Consider the following 18043-nt stretch of genomic DNA (forward strand, 5'->3'; position numbering starts at 1 on the left):
GCTGCTCTTTATACAACAATTTTTCTTGTCCAGCAATATTCGACACACTATACAACAATCTATAGATTTTTGTGTAGTGTTTGTAATATTGTTATGTAGCGTTTATAATATTGCTGTATAAGTGGTGTCACGATGTCACTTTCACTTTAAGAGAGGTTATCATTTTAATACGAACCTATGACCTATAGCTTCAAATGAGTGGAAAACTTTAGGAGCACAATATTGAAGTAGTACATTTTAAAAGTTGAGTTTAAGTCGTAAAATGATCAAGTATTGAAATGCAATATTATGTAACTAGCCCTATAATTATAAATAATTTAACTTGCATGAATTTTCAAAACAGCTACCGCTTTCTCTCAGTTTAACCTAAAAGACGAATTTATAATATTCTATAAAGAGTTATCCAAACACGAATAAGTTATATTGCCAACTAATTTAAAAATTTTTAAACAAAGCATAGAAAAAAAATTGAAAAGGTATATATACTTACGTACATATGTTTATGAATCCGTACTTAATTAAGTTCGCCTCCCCCGGGCCAACCCGCCCTTATAGCACTTGTTTGTTTTAAAGAAATAAATATTTTAATATTATCTCCATACTATACTCCCAAATGATTGATTTGGAAATGATAGAAAAAGATGGCCAAAGTCATTGTATGTCTAACACCTGTGCAAGATTTATTTTTCTTTGAATATGCTTTTTTCCTACACGCCTTCAACACGGATTTGTTCATTTTATTATTGATGAGTGGATAATTAGTGCAAGACATATGACACTTAGAGAGATCGTTAGATTATGATAACTAATTATCATATAAAATTATCCATCTAGAATTAAGTTATATATTTAATTTCGTAAATCTGATATAATATATATTCAGTCACCAGATATAGTCTTTCAAACTATATTATAATACTTAGTTCGGGTACCTAAACACGAGTTTTTGGCGTACTCGGTTTCTTATACTAGTCAAGATCGGGTAGCTTTTATTATGTTATCTGAGGTCGGATATGCAAGTAAAATCGCAGAGGTTATCCGATCCGACCCGACAGATGCCGACCTCTACATCTACATAATTCCTAAGTTAAATTTAATAATCAATAATGCAACTGAAAAAAATATTCTTGTCTATATCGACATGGATGGCTATATAATACTTATTGTATATAGTTCCCATACAACATCGTGGATGGTTGCAATTCAATTATGGATTATTAAATTGATTTTGAGTTGAGGAATGGTTTATTAAAATATGCCATGGCTCATCTCCATAATTTAAACTGATTCCTATACCGCATTTATTCTGGCGTGAAAGGCGCTGTTTAGCCACTCATTGTTGCTACATCATTTTAATGCAATATTGCGCATTAGTAATCTAACTTAGTCAACAATTTAATTGAATATTCACTTTATTAAACAAAATTCTCACATGCATTCAAAAATTTCTCCTATTGGCGGTACAAACTTCTGCGCTTGATTTATTTAAGTTGCAAATAACACTAATTATAATGAATCTTGTAACATTAAATTATACTACTAGTAGTTAATTATGGCTTAGTTAAATCTAATTCAAAATCTAATGTCCATTCTAGTGTCACTCTAATTTGTTTCAATTTCTTTTCATAGAAAAATATTTGAGTCACTCATTTTTCTAGGATCTGACTGCATTATTGCGATTTAGTAATCTCGTGAAGAGGTGAACTGAACTTGACGTTCCAATAAAATAATTAAGCTCATAATTCGATTGTATAATATGCTATGTTTTTGAGCGGCCTTGGAAATCTAAGAAAAGTTTATTTCTAGTTCGTACAAAAAACTAGACAAGAAATACGAAGTTTGAGTCTTGGAAAATTGGGCAGCGCGGTCCAAAGTAGGGGTCTCCGATACTACTTGTTAGAATCATCGACTGCACATCCAACATTCATATTAATTTAATATTATTTGCTCGGGAGCAATCCAACAGATTTATTTTTGGATCATTTTTAAAAAATTAGTTGGAAACACTTATATAAGGTATTTTCAATTTATATTGTCCGTCGACCAGGGATGAGTTTACACCCGATACTAAAATGCACAGAATTTCAAATAGTGTAGTGTTCTATAGTGCTCAAGGGTTGCAGTCGTTTACGGTTGTCCAGATTTCATTCCTTGGACTTAGAAGTAATTCGATTAAATTCATACTTTTATAAAAAAATATTCCTTACAACAGTAAATAATACTCCCTCTATCCAAAAAAAATAGTGCCATTTGTGAACGACACTGGTTTTAATGAGAAATTAGTAAAATAAGAAAGGGAAGAAGAAAAAGTAGGTAAAGTAAGAGAGATAGAGAGAAAACGTGAGTAAAGTATGACATGGAAGAAAAAGTGGGAAAAGTATGAGAGAGAAATTTTCCATTATTAGAAATGAGACTATTTTTTGTGGACACCCCAAAATGGCAAATGAGTCTATTTTTAGTGGACGGAGGGAGTATCGAAACAATTTCCTTACAACCTTTCTCTTCAATTTAAATGTATTTCTTATATATTTGTCAAAAACAATTTCCTTACAACATTTCTCTTCAATTTAAATGTATTTCTTATATACTTGTTAATACTTAATATTGTAACATAGCCTTTCGTTTAGTTAATAAACCAGTAACTAATAAAATTAACAATCCAACTTAATTAATTTTTTTTTTTTGCATGATTCCAGTTGTGATTGATAACTCCTCCTCCATAACTCCATTAATCATCCAAAGGTTGATATTCATCCCAAGTTTGATTGAGTATTTAATCATTTTCAATCATATCAATCTTATTAATCTCATCCACTAAACAATCACAAGGATATATTTCATTATCCATATTATTTCAAAATTTAGTTAATATTATAAGTATTGATTGCCTCATAATTTTAAGGTTGACCATACTAAAATGACCTTGTTAAGGTTGACTCTTTTGTCATTATTTTATAAGTGTATTACACTCCTCTATATATAGTACCTCAATGAGCAAAACCAATTCACCCCACAAAAAACAATGGATCACTTTTCTTACTACACAAAGAAAATAAAAACCCTTTGCATTAGTTCATGGAAAGTAACCAAGCTTCTCCTCTTTCGCGCCTACCACATTCTTGTCATGAAATCCAACCCCTTTTTCATGTCTCTCTTCTACTTGCTCTTCATTTCCCTATTCGGGTTCGTCATGCTCAAGGCATGGAAGCCTCGGCTCCCTTCGCCCACGCCTAGGAACATCGACTTGCTCTTCACATCCGTGTCGGCAGCCACCGTCTCCAGCATGATGACGGTGGAAATGGAGGTTTTCTCCGGCCAACACCTGATAGTGATGACCGTGTTGATGTTCCTAGGCGGCGAGATCTTCACCTCACTCCTCCGTCTCCACTTCACTCCCAAACCCTTTTTCGAGGGAAGGGTTGAGTCTGTGGAATCCCCACCTATTGCGTTGACAGCTGATCATGATCATTCATTTCTCAAATTCGATTCGATAAAATTCTTGGCAGTTTTAGTGTTGGGGTATGTTGTGGTTGTGCAAATGATCGGCGTTGCATCTGTGTTAATGTATTTGTCTCTTGTTTCGGGTGCGGAGAGTGTGTTAAAGAGCAAGGGGATTAAAACTTCGGTTTTTTCGGTTTTTACTGTGGTTTCGACCTTTGCTAACTGTGGCTTCATTCCTACAAATGAGAACATGATTGTTTTTAGTAAAAACACTGGTCTTCTTCTCATCCTTCTTCCTCAAATCCTTCTTGGAAACACATTGTTTCCGTTGGCTTTGAGGGCGATGATATGGTTGTTGGGGAAGAGGTTGAAAAGGAATGAGGCTGAGTATTTGCTCAAGAATACGAGGGAGGTCGGATTCCCACACTTGCTTCCTCAGCTAGAGTCGATGCTGCTTTTAACGACAGTGTTAGGGTTTCTTTTGATTGCTTCCATATTGTTTTCTTCTATGGAATGGTATAATGTGGGATTAGATGGCATGAATAGTTACCGGAGAGTTGTTGGAATCTTTTTCCAATGCGCCAACGTTAGGCATTCCGGTGAGAATATTGTTGACCTCTCAACCATCGCCCCGGCCATATTGGTGTTTTTCATGCTCATGATGTTAGTCTCTCTCTCTCTGACTCTCGTGTCTGAGTTGGCCTGGTGGTAGAGTGGTTAATGCTCGATCCCATCATGAGTTAATTAGTATTTGTATTTGTATTTTGACAGGTATCTTCCTCCATATACATCATTTGTACCTATCAAAAGTGATGAACAAGGCCAACCAATGCTAGAAGGAAAAGAGGAAAAAAGAAAAAACATAATAGCAAAGAACTTCACCTTTTCACAAATTTCTTATCTTGCTATATTCATCGTTATGATTTGCATTACGGAGAGGAAGAGCCTAAAAGATGATCCTATCAACTTCAGCGTATTGAATATAGCATTTGAAGTGATAAGGTGATAAACAATGCAACATTTCTCTATTAGTTCGTTTCATATTGAGTGTGGAAGTAATTTTTTATGTAATTATAATTTGTGATAAATAACAATATATTGCAGTGCTTATGGAAATGTGGGATTGACAACCGGTTTCAGCTGCGATCGGCAGGTAAGAAGGGATCCAAAATGTATCGGAAAATGGTATGGACTTGCCGGAAAATGGAGTGATGAAGGCAAATTAATACTCATAGTAGTCATGTTATTTGGTAGATTGAAAAAGTTCAACATCAAGGGCGGCCAAGCGTGGAAGCTCTTATAACTCCACCACCATTTTCATTCTCAATATAAAAAAAATTGTACTCCCTTTCGTCCCGAAATAGGAGTCCATAGTTGACTTAACACGGGATTTAAAAAATGTGAAGAAAAATGGTGGAGATAGTTAGTGAAATATGATCAGTCTCATTATTATATTAGTTTTATAGTAATAAAATTATGTGAATGAAATAAGTTAATTGTATGTGAGACGTACTTCCATTTATAGTAAAAGTGAAAGATGACTCTTATTGAGAGACAGACTAAAATGATAAAAATAGACTTCTGTTGTAGGACGGAGGGATATTAGAAATCGTGTAATTGGTTAAATATATACTCCAGACTAATACCGACAGAATACTGTAGAAAAAAATTGGACTTATATACATGTAGAGATATATTATGTATAATCATCCAATTTGTAATCAGATTACTAATTTATATGGCAAACTTTTGAAAGTAGTTTTCATTTGAGTGAAAAGTAAAATAATATGCCTAAATATATGCAGTACGTATAATATTTCTGTACATGTACACAAGTTCTTTGTTAATATAATCAGTTGCCTCTCCGTGCAACAAGTTTTTGGGCCTTGTCGTCGTTGGGTTGGGCATGCCAATATAATTTCTATCACATTGTTTGATATCATTTGCATTATGAATAGTTTTATAACCAAATTTGGTCAAAAATTTTGGTTAATTTTGCAATTTTAATTAAAAAAATGACAGTTTATATATAATTTTGACATTTTTCTAAATATTTATAATATGAGATTTGCAAGACAAATGAAAATCACTATGTAAACAAAATGTTCAACTACTTAACCAGTTACATATAATATCATTAGCCAGTCATGTCATTAAGTTTTACACATGTATTGTATGCGTTACCTCAATAACTTTAGATACGCAACATGACTATTTCATTATGGGATAATTGAGAAAAATGTCAAAGTTATAATTTAATTGATCATTTTTTAAAGTTACAAGATCGACTAGGATTTGAATATTGTTTTGGGAATTTGTCCTTTATTTATAAACCAGAAAAATATGGCCAAGGATGATACAGGCTAAAAGTCTAAAACACCTCTGCATACGATATGCTACAACCTAAATTTTACTATAGTTTCTGTGGTCGAATCCTTACCATAAGAAAAGAAAAAAAAACTAATTCGAATATCCACCAAATTGTTGGCATCCGGTGCCATTATTAGCATCATTCCAAGACTTGTTTTGAGCAAGCCATAAAAAGTGCATTTTTAATCACAACAAAATACATTAAAAAGAGAATCTTGATATTATACCCATCTTTATAAAATACGTATCATATCCTTGAGTAGTCAAACACGGATCTCTCTCTTAGCTTTCTTTTGTTTCCTTTTTAATAAGGCACAAGTTTTTGTCACAATTAAAACCCTACTACAACAACAAGCAATTCAAATTAGACCAGAAAAATTAGAACAAAAAAAAAATCATAAAAACAACAAAAAAAAGAAAGTATAGTAAAGTAATTTACTCTAATTTACTTGTGTATGGGACAAAAGTAGGTAGGGGCCTCAGTCCATTCTTAGAGAATAGACTAAAGATCCAAAACTTTTTTAAAAATTATAAATAAAAAAAATTAAATTTATGCATTATAAAAGACCTTATCGGATACAAAATCAATCAATCGCAGTGTGACCCACCTATTGCACTATTTTGAAAGCACCATTTCATCATTTAATATTTTGTCTCTTCACCCATACTAACATCATACCATATCTACCACTCATACACTAAATCATTTATCATTTATATATATAATGAGTTCTTCCCTTCCACTTCCTTCTTTCCTATATGCTTTCAACATGTATTTGTTTCTTTGAGAGAGAGGGTGGTTTCTTATAAATTTGGTTTTGATTTGGGGTAGCCAAGTAGATTTATAGTGCAAAAAATGGATGTGAAATTGGGTTGCTGCAGTCACAAGTCTAATTCAGGCAAGAAAAGGGAAGAGGAAGAAGAAATGAGCCCAACATCTGAGGAACTAAGTTTCAAGAATCTATCAAAGATTGTAGTTCCACCACTTGGTGTTTCAGGTTACAGTAGCTCCAATGTTCCTCATGGAAGAATCATCTCTCCAATGGATACAAGATATCGGTTAGACATCTCTTCTCTTTCCATAAACACTTTTCTTGCATATATTGTTAAAGTCATGTTTGTCCTAAATTACTATATAAGTTGGTTAGTCCTTGTAACTTGTAGTAAGTTTTTTTTTTTTTTTTTTTTTTATGGGAATGGTGGGTCCAAATTTAATACGATAACACAGAGCAGACCCGAGTCGATGAAAAAAATCTTGTATCGTACCGCTGTGTTGTCAATATTACATGTACTAGAAATTGACATGACTGTTGGGTTATGAAGTTATTAGTTATTGGTGCATGTGCATGTGTATTGGGGCTAATATGAGAAGGGTGAGACAAGCATTTAAATGTTAAAGGTATGGGCAATGCAATGCAGATCTATGCTGCTATGCATATTTACACATATACACATACAATAATAATGTAAGTCTTAATTATAGGAGATGGTTTATTTAAGAACTCTTATTAAAATATAGAACTAATACATGAATATCAGTTAACATCATATTATCCATTCAATATTAATTTTTGATTTATGAATATCAATTTCTGACTAAATATTATAAACAAATATGTTTTGTGCTGTCCATAATATTAATGTATCAACAAATTATGATTTTTAGTTCAGAGTATTCTCAGTTTAACAAATTTCTAAAGGAACCATTCCCTCTTTGAATTTATATTTTTGGATATATAATAGATAAGTTGGGTGTATTAGAAGCGAGTTTATATCCACCACATACCATGCAATTATGGATTAATTAGGTAGGGGCCTAAATTAAAATATACCTAAAATGAGAAGTACTATGTCATCATTAGTCAAATAAATAAGACTTCTAAAAATGTAACAGTATGTGAAACGGGTGAATTGAACTCACGTGAATAAAAGTTCAGTAGTTCAGACATATTGTCACGTAACAAAAGTATTCTTTCTCCTCCTTTTTCTTCTCTATTTTCTACAATTGCGATTGACTGAACGTACGTTTGCATCACTAAAATATTTGAACACATCCTTGCTAATTAAAATTGGAATAAAGAGATTGAAATTAATGGTGATGGTTGGTGGTGCAGGTGTTGGGAGACAGTGATGGTGGTATTGGTTGTGTACTCGGCGTGGGTGTGCCCTTATGAGATAGCATTTCTTAACTCAAAACCAAGCCCACCATTATACATAGCTGATAACATCGTCGACATCTTTTTTGCCATCGATATTATCCTCACTTTTTTTGTTGCTTATATGGATTCCACCACTCAATTATTGGTTCTTGATCGTAAAAAGATTGCCAAAAGGTCAGTTCATCCCTTCTTTTCTTCTTACCTTTTTTTCTTCATTGGGCTTTCTTTATTTCCCATCATCCATCATATCGCATCATGTAATTAGCTTTAATTACTTTACCTAATATTACTGTTATAATATATAGATTAAATCTCTCATTCACCTAACACAAGTAGAAAAAGTTTGGAATATAAGTCCTAGTACTAGTATTTTTTATTGTTTTATAAAAAATATGTGTGAAATGAGTTGATGAAACATTGAATCCATTTACTAAAATAGTAAAAATGAAATGAGATATTTAATGATGAACATCCTAAAATATAACATTAGGTATTTAATGATGGAATTAATGGGGGGAGTACATAATCTTATAGAGATTCTTAGTGTTAAAAATATATAGTACCACGTGACAATAATTAGTTTTTATGTTTAGACTTTAGAACTTGGAGAATATAATCAAATTATTTTTAATGTTTAGAACTTATTATGAAGAATATATTCGAATCCAGCAATGAAGCTATTAGAATTATAAAGAATATGCTTTTAATAATTGTAATATTTAATTACTCAAATCCAAAAATTCGAAAATGAAACTTTATTGCTACTTTTCTAAAGAATATGTTTTTAAGTGTTTACTAAGCAGGTGAAATATTCTCATGCAATAATGAGTGCACCATCCCATCATACTAGGGTAATTAGAATAACCAGGAAGAATACTTAGAAAAAGTGGTAAAAACAATCTCAATGGAAATAGTCCAACAAAGAATAAACATTGTTTCCAAGAGAAAACGAAAGAAAAGACACAGAATCATCATTAATTATACATATTCATTTTTCAGCCAATGCCATCTCTTTATAATTATGGTAATTAGGTTAATTAATACATATATATATATATGCTTTACATATTCACTTTAGATAGTAGTACTGTAGAAGTTTCCACATTGAGGTAGGTGTCAAGAATGCGATCCCACAATTCCCAAGTGGGGTGGGGGTCCATTATATTTTACTACTACAAATTAAATTCTTTTTCTATTTTGTTTTCTATAAAAAAATTAAATTTATTATGGATGAGGAACATATAAAGTGGATTGGCATATGTTATGGCTAAATATCAAAAAGTGGCACTTTCTATTACAGCCTACTCATAAAGGCGAAAATGACATTCCAACGATTCTTACAACATCAACTTGGCTTTGGTCTCTTTCAAGCGGCCACCGTTGATAATCACGTTAATCAAACACGATTTTCATATTCATTTTGTAATTTTACCATTTATATATTACTACTGTTTCCCTTTTAGAATTCGTTTATTTTCCTAAGGATGGTATTGTCTTTTCCTTTTATCGTAGTAGTACATTCATAATCATTCAGATTTGCACATTTTAAATTTTTGAAAAATTGATTCTAATTACAACATTTGTTTTAGATTATTATTGTTTAGATATTACTACTGTACTTATTTTAAATGAATGTTCAGAGATTATATCAAAAGTTGTGTTGCGGTGCCTGTAATTCTACTATAATCTTTTCTCGTAGTAGTATACAACAGGTTTGTGTTAAAATGACAACACCTCTTAAAATAACACCATATCACCATTCCTAGCCAATTATTTGTGCATATGGATGAACAATAAGCTGCCATGTGGCAAGCTCAAGGGTAAATTTTCAAGGCCTGCAATATCCAATACGCTATACTGCAATTTTCCCGTCTGCAATATCCAATGCGCTAGACTGCAATCTATAGATTGCAGTGTAGCGTTCATACTATTGCAGTCTAGCGTTTATAATATTGCAGTCTAGCATGGTGTCACAATGTTATTTTAAGAGGTGTTGACATTTTAACGCATCTCTTATACAATATATTGATCTTTTCATTTTATATTTATTTACTACTACCTCTGTCCCTGAAAATTTGATACATATTACCATTTCGGTCCGTCCCTGAAAATTTGATACACTTTACTTTTACCATTTTTGGTAGTGGACCCCATATTCCACTAACTCATTCCTACTCATATTTTACTATAAAACTAATACTTTAAAAGTAGGACCCACATCTCACCAACTTTTTCAACTCACTTTCCATTACATTTCTTAAAACCCGTGTCGGGTCAAAGTGTAGCAAATTTTGAGGGACGGAGGTAGTAATTGATAATTCTAAACAGTTCAATTCAGTGTAGAGTTAATAGTGGATTGTTATTGTTTATTTTCATGTATATACTTCAACTTTTAGTAATTACTAAATGTAAGTTAAAATTAAATATAAAATAAATATTAGTATTAAATAAAAACTTGATAATGAAAAACATCGAAATTAATAAGAAATGCAATTTTAAGAGAAAAAAAAAATTAGAGGATAAGATAATGCAGTTTGAGAGGAGTAACAAACATAGAGTATAAAATGCAGGTACCTATCAACATGGTTTATAATGGATGTGGCTTCAACCATACCATTCGAGACTATAGCATTCATTGTTACCGGCAAACATCACGGCGGCGTCTCCTACTCCGTCCTCGGCATGCTCAGATTTTGGCGTCTCCGTCGTGTCAAGTGTTTCTTTACCAGGTAGTTATTTACTACCATCGCCTTACTCTTCATACAAAACAATTCGATAGAGGTGGTCTCCTGTCCGCACATACGGACCACAACATGTTAGTCTATTTAAATAAACTATATCAACACTAAATATGTTAAATAATGAACTATTAATTTCTAACTTTTACAAATCGCTTCTTCAGTTTTGCAAAAATTGGAACCATAATCGGCCTGGCAAAGAAATTCACGGTTCTAATTTTTGAACTGAGGCCATCGGTTTGCCAGTTTTAATGTACTTATTTTTAATATTTTTCTTTTTGATTGTCACGTGTAGGATCGAAAAAGACATCAGGTTTAGCTATTTTTGGGTTCGATGTGCGAGACTCCTGTTCGTAAGTAAAGAAAATTACGAAATTGACATGCATGTGTAAACTGAACATGTAAATTAAAAGGTAGAAATGAATGATTGAATCAGGTGACATTGTTGCAAGCACATTTTGCGGCATGCTTGGCATACTTGCTGGCTGTGCAGTATCCAGACGAAGGCAACACGTGGATCGGGTCAGCTATACCGAACTTCAAAGAGACGAGCCTCTGGATTCGATACATCTCGGCCTTGTACTGGTCGACCACCACAATGACCACCGTTGGCTATGGCGACATCCACGCTCAGAACACCTTAGAGATGGCTTTCATCATATGTTACATGCTCTTCAACCTAGGCCTCACTGCTTACATCATTGGCAACATGACCAACTTGGTCGTCGAGGGCACCCGTCGAACCATGGAATTCGTAAGTCCTCTGTTTCATTTGGGTGCGTTTGGTATCATGGAATTGAAGGTTTGGATTTGAAATTGAATTTCAATTCAAAATCCTCACAATTAAGTAAATATTTGAAATTTAATAGTGAAATCAAGTCCATCCCAAACAGACACCGTGCACACAATGCAACGACATTGCACACACACTGCACATACACAGAAAACACACGCACGACACACAACATCGCACGCAAGTTACCAATATTGGATTTGTTTGTGCAGAGACGCATCAACGACACACAACATTGCATGCACATAAAACACACATGACACACAACATTGCACATACACAACACACGCGCACAATAAAAGACACATGCACGACACACAACATTGCACGCAAGTTACCAATATTCGATTCATTTGTGCAGAGAAGTAGCATCGAAGCCGCATCAAGTTTTGTGATGCGGAATCGTCTGCCTCCTCGGTTGAAAGACCAGATTCTGGCTTACATGTGCCTCAGATTCAAAGCCGAGAGCTTGAACCAGAACCAACTCATACAACAGCTCCCCAAAACCTTATGCAAAAGCATCCAACACCACCTCTTCTTACCAACCGTGCAAGGCGTCTATCTCTTCAAGGGTGTATCCACAGAAATCCTCATGCTTCTGGTAGCAGACATGAAAGCAGAGTACATCCCACCGCGAGAGGATGTTATAATACAGAAGGAGGCTCCTGACGACGTCTACATTATCGTGTCCGGGGAAGTAGAGATGATTGACTGCGAAATGGAGAAAGAAAACGTCGTTTGGGAGTTCAGTTCGGGTGGCATGTTTGGTGAAGTCGGAGCCTTCTGCTCAACGCCTCAGAGCTTCACCTATCGTACCAAGACGCTCTCGCAGCTGCTGAGGCTCAAAACTTCGTCTCTGGTTGAAGCAATGAAGACGAGACAGGAGGATAATGTCATCATGCTCAAGAACTTCCTTCAGCATCACAAGAAGCTTAAGGATTTGCGGTTGGGGGATTTGTTCATGGATGAAGAGGTGGATGGTGATGTGAACATGTCGATCAATTTGGTGACTGTGGCAGGAACGGGAAATGCTGCGTTTCTTAATGAGCTTCTGAAGGCCGGTCTTGACCCTGATGTTGGAGATTCTAAAGGGAAGACTCCATTGGTACATTCTGTCTAAAATTTTTCATGCCTTTTATCTACATATTTTGTGTGTTTGTTGGCCTAACGATTCCTAAACATCTCAGCATATAGCGGCATCGAAAGGCCACGAAGAATGTGTAGTTGTTCTCCTCAAACATGCTTGCAGCTTACACCTAAGAGGTAACATTTTGATGTTTTTTTAATATGAAATGTAAGTTGAGTACCTTCTGCAAAATGCATGATAAATTAACCCTTTATGTTGATAAATGATCATGATACTATGTTAAGTTTGAGGAATAAATGTGACAGATTTGGAAGGAAACACAGCGCTATGGGAATCTATTGCAGCAAAGCATCATTCAATATTCAAGATCCTCTACCACTGGGCTTCCATCTCTGATCCATTCATAGCCGGCGATCTCCTCTGCACAGCAGCCAAACGAAACGACGTGGGAGTGATGAAGGAGCTGCTGAAACACGGGTTATACGTTGACTCAAAGGATGTGCATGGGCAAACTGCTATCCAAGTGGCGACGACAGAGAAACATTTAGACATAGTGCAGCTTCTAGTGATGAACGGGTCCCAAGTCGATGAAACCATCATGAATATGATTCCATCGGTAAATTTGAGCGATATGCTGCAGAAGAGGGAGATAGGGCACTGCATAGTTATGTCTGATACCACCGGAGAAGATGATAGCCACAAGAAAAATAAAGATGAGGAAAGGTTGGTACTCCCTTTGAGGGTTAGCATCTACCGAGGCCATCCGGCCAATCGGAGCACTACTAATCATCCTGGTAAATTGGTGAGAATGCCAAGTACATTAGATGCGCTCAAGACCATTGCAGGTATTTTTAACTCCAAGAAAAATCTACTCTTATTGTTATCTACCAATTGTGACTTAATTACTTGTTTGAGTTCAGGTCAGAAGTTTGGGTTTGATGCTACAAATGCATTGGTGACTAATGAGGAAGGTGCTGAAATTGATTCCATTCAAGTGATAAGAGATAATGATAAACTGTTTATAGTTGAGACTGAGAGTTAGTGTTATATATGTTATGTAACAGTCTGCATAATTTTAGTAGCACCACTACAGCAAATTGTTTAGTAGTGTGGCTAGTGGCATAATTTTAGTGATCCCCAGGGCTTTGTCACAAAATTTGCTACTTCTTTTCTGTAACAAAATCGGCTTACATATATATATACACACTTTTGTACACATTTAATGGAGTACTGCAAGTAAATTTTGTCACTTGCGAAATTTAACACACATCAAATATCAATGAATGTTATCTCATGCTTCTAAAATCAATCACTATTTGAAAATATTTTGTATATGTTCAAACTACTGGAATGAATAATGGTAGCTTACAAACGTGCATATGTAACCCCAAGAGAATTTAGTCCAAATGTAACCTGAATACAAATCTTATTACACTTTGAAAGTGAGCAAACATTTGAAAGTTTCTCAAGTACTACAAGTAGAGCCATGTTGTCTCTTTATATTCTCTACCTAAAACTTACAACTTCAACAAGCAGATCCCATACACAAATTTCTACATAGCGATCCGAACGCATAGACAACTTGCAGTTAAACGGAGACCTAATTTTCTAATTTTATGTACAAGTGATATAAACACAGCAGTACAACTACACGAAACATGCAACCATAGCTCAGGGACAATGAGCACATCATGGACCACATCGCAAACATACATGCCAAGTTGTGAAGACATCCGGCTCTATCTACAAGCTCAAAACGTTGAAAAGATGGCTAGATGTTGGCATTACAGTGATTCTCAAGTCTCAATCATGCGCTTCCGGCATTTCAACCAACCCTCTAATGTTCCTTTCGCGCTTCCAACGGAGGTACAGACCAACCAGATACAAGATGAATGAGAGAGCAAAAGCAGAGTAATCAAACAAATCTATTATGTTCCCACGACCTGTACAAAATAAGTAATTTTAAATCTAAAAGAGAACAGAAAGCATTTAATTTATTTTGTAGTTTGAGTACAGAAAGCATTAAGCAAGTATAAAGGACAACTTTGTGACTTTGAGAATATACTATACTATCATGATCACGCCACAGTACACTCCTTTCCGCAATTAATCACTGTTTGGCAAGTGCAAACTACAATAGTACCCTTTAGAATTCACAGTTGACAGATAACCCTGTAATCTGTATTCTCTATTTTGTCTATATTTTCATATTGAACAAATGGGTAGACGTGCAAACCTCAAAACATGAATTTCTGTAACCGACCCCAACTATAGTTAAAAAGGAAATGAGATTGAAATACCTATTCGCAGAAAATCAAAGGGAGCGAATGAGTAGATGAGTCCAAGGAACATCTGCAACCATATATCATAAATCAGCAAACAGAATAATGAAATTTGCACCCCGACCCCACAAATGCAACCCAGATATACAGCCATATATATCATTGCATAGCTGAGCTAGAACACATTAGATTGACAGTAAGTTATATTTAGATTGTGGTGTGTTTATAATATGAATTTTCTCTCTGTAGGCTTCACACAATGGGCTAGCTATTGGCTGGCCAAGAGATTAGGTACTATTTATTGGCTTACTGCATCTGACATACGGTTAGGCTCCTGTAGCTTTTTGTTCATCGATTTTTTATCTCAAATGGTTTTAGAGGCTGCAATTAAGTCTTTTCTTCAACCAGAATTGTTATACTACAATTATTACTTCTTCCGTGAAATAGCAGAATCACACGCGCAAACACAAACGAGGAAAGATGCAGTACAAGAAAAAAAAAACAGGTATATTTGATACAAGAAATCTGAAACACACAATGGTCAAATTTTCACAAAAAAAATTAAGGTTACAAACGACAATTATTACTTCATCACAATTATTTAGACAAGTTCCCTTTCTTGTTGTCCCAGATAATAGACTACTTTTATTTTTACATAAAGGACTTTGAATTGTTTTTCTTTTCCTTTCCAACAAAAGGTACCCCGTGACTTCTCCCTTTGCCATATAACCTCAAAATATGTGATAGTATTGGATAACAATGATCCCTCATTGTCTAATTGCTTCCACTTAACATAGCCAAAGAGGCAAAAGTTTATCTTGCATCGGAAAAATACCAGAGACCCATGAACCAGAGAAGATGTTCAACCCAATCACACTTCCTGAATCTTTGACATATATAGTTGGGAACCAGCATAACAATGATAACTGGAGAAGTTTAAGATGTTCTAAACTACTCATTTGTCCATGATATTAGAAGTTTAAGATGTACACAAAGTCACAAACTAAAACCCCCTTGGCTAAGGTAAGGACCATTAAATCTTAAAATCCACAGGCCTTCAAGTGACAAAACATCATGAATATATCTTCGTCCAACTTATTCAAGAGACTTCACAGCCGACAGAAAGTTACTTCAGAGAGAATTTAAGAAAAACATGATCTCAGGGTATCAGTTTCACCAATCGGTATCAGTTGACCCTAGCTTCAATGTATAACTTCATGTTTTAAAAAAGAAGTGTATTTATATATGATCCCATGTTGAGTGATAAAAGGAGATTTCCCATGCTTCTCCATAGTATCTGAAAGCTCCTATACAATATTTGACACCTTAACTTTTGAGTGGTAGGTTAACCACCAAAAACATTTGTCTTGTAGAAGAAATGTCCACTCATACAAGGGGGTTAAAGGAAGGTAAATACAAGTTCCCTCTAAATTTTCAGTAACAGTTACGAGAACTCACTGCAATAATCCGCATTTCATGGAGATAAATACCAGGTCTGTCAGGATTCAGCATTTCTCGGAACGTTCTCTTTATATACAATGGAATAGCAAGAAATTTCTGCCAAAACAAAGGAATAGAAAGGGGAAAGGAAAAAAAATGTTGACGTGAATTTGCATGGTACAAATATTAAAATAAAATAATACGCACAAGGGTAGCAAGTTATGTAGTACTACTAGATTACTTGCCTAATGCACCCATGTAACCTTCTCATCAGATGAACATACAATCTATTCAGCTCGTGTTTACCAATTTACAATTAATCAGTTCACATGGTCAAAAGTTGCTTTCTAATTCTTGAATTATTTATGCAGAATCAGATAAAATTTCAAATACCAAATGAGAAGAAATATAAGCACACAAATTATCAAACATCCAAATTACTTTCAAGCGTAAACTGATACTTTTGCAGAATCACATGTGAACTTTAAGACATTTCCACAATTTAGCAGAATATATTCAGATCTTATAAGCATGTATACAAATGCATAGCACCTACCAGCACAAATCCAGAAATTCCTCCCATAAACAAGCGGTTATAGTCACTGACACTCCGTAAGACTTTACTTATTTCTGATTGACGTCTTTGATACAATGATGCTTCAGGTATCAACTTAGTTATGCGCTGTGAGCACATAGGACACTTGCATGGCTGCAATGCAGCACTAAAGTTCCAGTACTGCAGAATACAACTTCCTGTCCACAGAAACCATTTATATCACAGCTCGCCGATAGAATTAACTAAAAGTGCATGACATGGTTTCTTTTTCATAAGAAATAGGCCAGTCTATGCGGCTAGCAACATAGTAAATCCTAATTTTACTACCACATTGATTCCAAGAGTACCAAATTTTCAGAAAACCAGTTTAACTACATGACAAACTAGCATTCCAGAAAATAATAAGCTAAAATTGTGATATCACAGACAGCCAGCACTGATTCCCCAATCTAGGAAATTAACTAACCAAAATCCTGCAACTTAAATCTTCCAGAACACCACACCACACACACACACCCCGCGTCCATTAAAGTTTGATATTTCGGCTTGTATGGAGAATTTAAGACCAATAAGGCAATAACAACAAAATGATTCGGCAAATAACAAGACCTAATTTATAAAATCAATAATTACTATAAAAAAAAACTCACCGCAGTACCAGTGACCACAAGGAGCGCGGCAGGGTACAACGAAATTGCCGAAGCAAATGGGGCAAACATCATCAGAGGGAGGGTTCTCCATGAACTTCCTCTCTCGCTCATCGGATGTAGAAGCATCATTACTATCACCATCGCCAGCTGAAATTGTTTCTCTTTCATCGGCGGAAGACTCCTCCGCGCCGCTTATCTCTCCGGTGATAGGTTCCGAGATCGGATTCATAGTCGAATTCGGTTTCCGGAGAGCTCAAGATTTCCAATAATTGTGTGTAAATTGAGCGTTGGTCAGAATTGAATGCAGAAGTACATTGTGCGTGACGATCCCGAAGCTTCCATGGCCCACGCCCCCAATTTATACTCCCTCCGTTCATAGCTGAGTCATTTTTCCATTTCGGGAAGTTCCCTCGTAGTTGAGTCATTTCCATATATAGTAATTTTTTCCTCTCTTTTACTTTATTCACTTTTTACTTTATTCTCTCCACTTTTTTTCTCTTTTCTTACTTTTTTATCTATTTATTTAA

General features: G+C 34.9%; 3 protein-coding genes across 4 annotated transcripts; 2 read left to right on the forward strand and 1 right to left on the reverse strand.

Moving 5' to 3' along the window:
* The first annotated feature begins 3022 nt into the window (after nucleotides 1–3022).
* Nucleotides 3023–4871, forward strand: LOC125203225 (cation transporter HKT1;3-like). The gene is made up of 3 exons (XM_048101536.2): nucleotides 3023–4104; nucleotides 4213–4443; nucleotides 4546–4871. The coding sequence occupies exons 1-3, from the start codon at nucleotides 3023–3025 to the stop codon at nucleotides 4742–4744; spliced, it is 1512 nt and encodes a 503-aa protein (XP_047957493.1). The 3' UTR covers nucleotides 4745–4871.
* Nucleotides 4872–6495: 1624 nt separating this feature from the next.
* Nucleotides 6496–13806, forward strand: KT2/3 (potassium transport 2/3). The gene is made up of 9 exons (XM_048106423.2): nucleotides 6496–6870; nucleotides 7926–8144; nucleotides 10541–10699; nucleotides 11004–11061; nucleotides 11145–11462; nucleotides 11863–12606; nucleotides 12689–12764; nucleotides 12894–13433; nucleotides 13509–13806. Exons 1-9 carry the CDS (start codon nucleotides 6668–6670, stop codon nucleotides 13628–13630), a joined length of 2439 nt encoding a protein of 812 aa, XP_047962380.1. The 5' UTR covers nucleotides 6496–6667; the 3' UTR covers nucleotides 13631–13806.
* Nucleotides 13807–13997: 191 nt separating this feature from the next.
* LOC125207649 (uncharacterized) lies at nucleotides 13998–17847 on the reverse strand. Of its 2 annotated transcripts, XM_048107081.2 has the most exons (5): nucleotides 17517–17845; nucleotides 16867–17063; nucleotides 16329–16427; nucleotides 14889–14940; nucleotides 13998–14531 (listed from the first exon to the last, which is right to left on the reverse strand). In XM_048107081.2, the coding sequence occupies exons 1-5, from the start codon at nucleotides 17743–17745 to the stop codon at nucleotides 14392–14394; spliced, it is 717 nt and encodes a 238-aa protein (XP_047963038.1). In that variant the 5' UTR covers nucleotides 17746–17845; the 3' UTR covers nucleotides 13998–14391. The 2 variants fall into 2 exon arrangements, with proteins under 2 accessions (XP_047963038.1, XP_047963039.1); XM_048107082.2 differs by lacking the exon at nucleotides 16329–16427 and having other exon boundaries at nucleotides 17517–17847.
* Nucleotides 17848–18043: the final 196 nt, after the last annotated feature.

Source organism: Salvia hispanica, chromosome 6, assembly GCF_029641045.1.
Source record: "Salvia hispanica isolate PSC_SH4W2 chromosome 6, Shi_PSC_v1, whole genome shotgun sequence".
NCBI lineage: Eukaryota > Viridiplantae > Streptophyta > Magnoliopsida > Lamiales > Lamiaceae > Salvia > Salvia hispanica.

Coding starts and splice junctions, on each gene's coding strand:
- LOC125203225 (XM_048101536.2), top strand. CDS start 3,023: ATGGATCACTTTTCTTACTACACAAAGAAAATAAAAACCCTTTGCATT. Junction 4,105..4,212: donor GTGTTTTTCATGCTCATGAT/GTTAGTCTCTCT, acceptor GTATTTTGACAG/GTATCTTCCTCCATATACAT. Junction 4,444..4,545: donor ATAGCATTTGAAGTGATAAG/GTGATAAACAAT, acceptor AATATATTGCAG/TGCTTATGGAAATGTGGGAT.
- KT2/3 (XM_048106423.2), top strand. CDS start 6,668: ATGGATGTGAAATTGGGTTGCTGCAGTCACAAGTCTAATTCAGGCAAG. Junction 11,463..11,862: donor CCCGTCGAACCATGGAATTC/GTAAGTCCTCTG, acceptor TCATTTGTGCAG/AGAAGTAGCATCGAAGCCGC. Junction 12,765..12,893: donor TTGCAGCTTACACCTAAGAG/GTAACATTTTGA, acceptor TAAATGTGACAG/ATTTGGAAGGAAACACAGCG.
- LOC125207649 (XM_048107081.2), bottom strand. CDS start 17,745: ATGAATCCGATCTCGGAACCTATCACCGGAGAGATAAGCGGCGCGGAG. Junction 17,064..17,516: donor TTGTGGTCACTGGTACTGCG/GTGAGTTTTTTT, acceptor TTCTGTGGACAG/GAAGTTGTATTCTGCAGTAC. Junction 14,532..14,888: donor CTTTGATTTTCTGCGAATAG/GTATTTCAATCT, acceptor TATTTTGTACAG/GTCGTGGGAACATAATAGAT.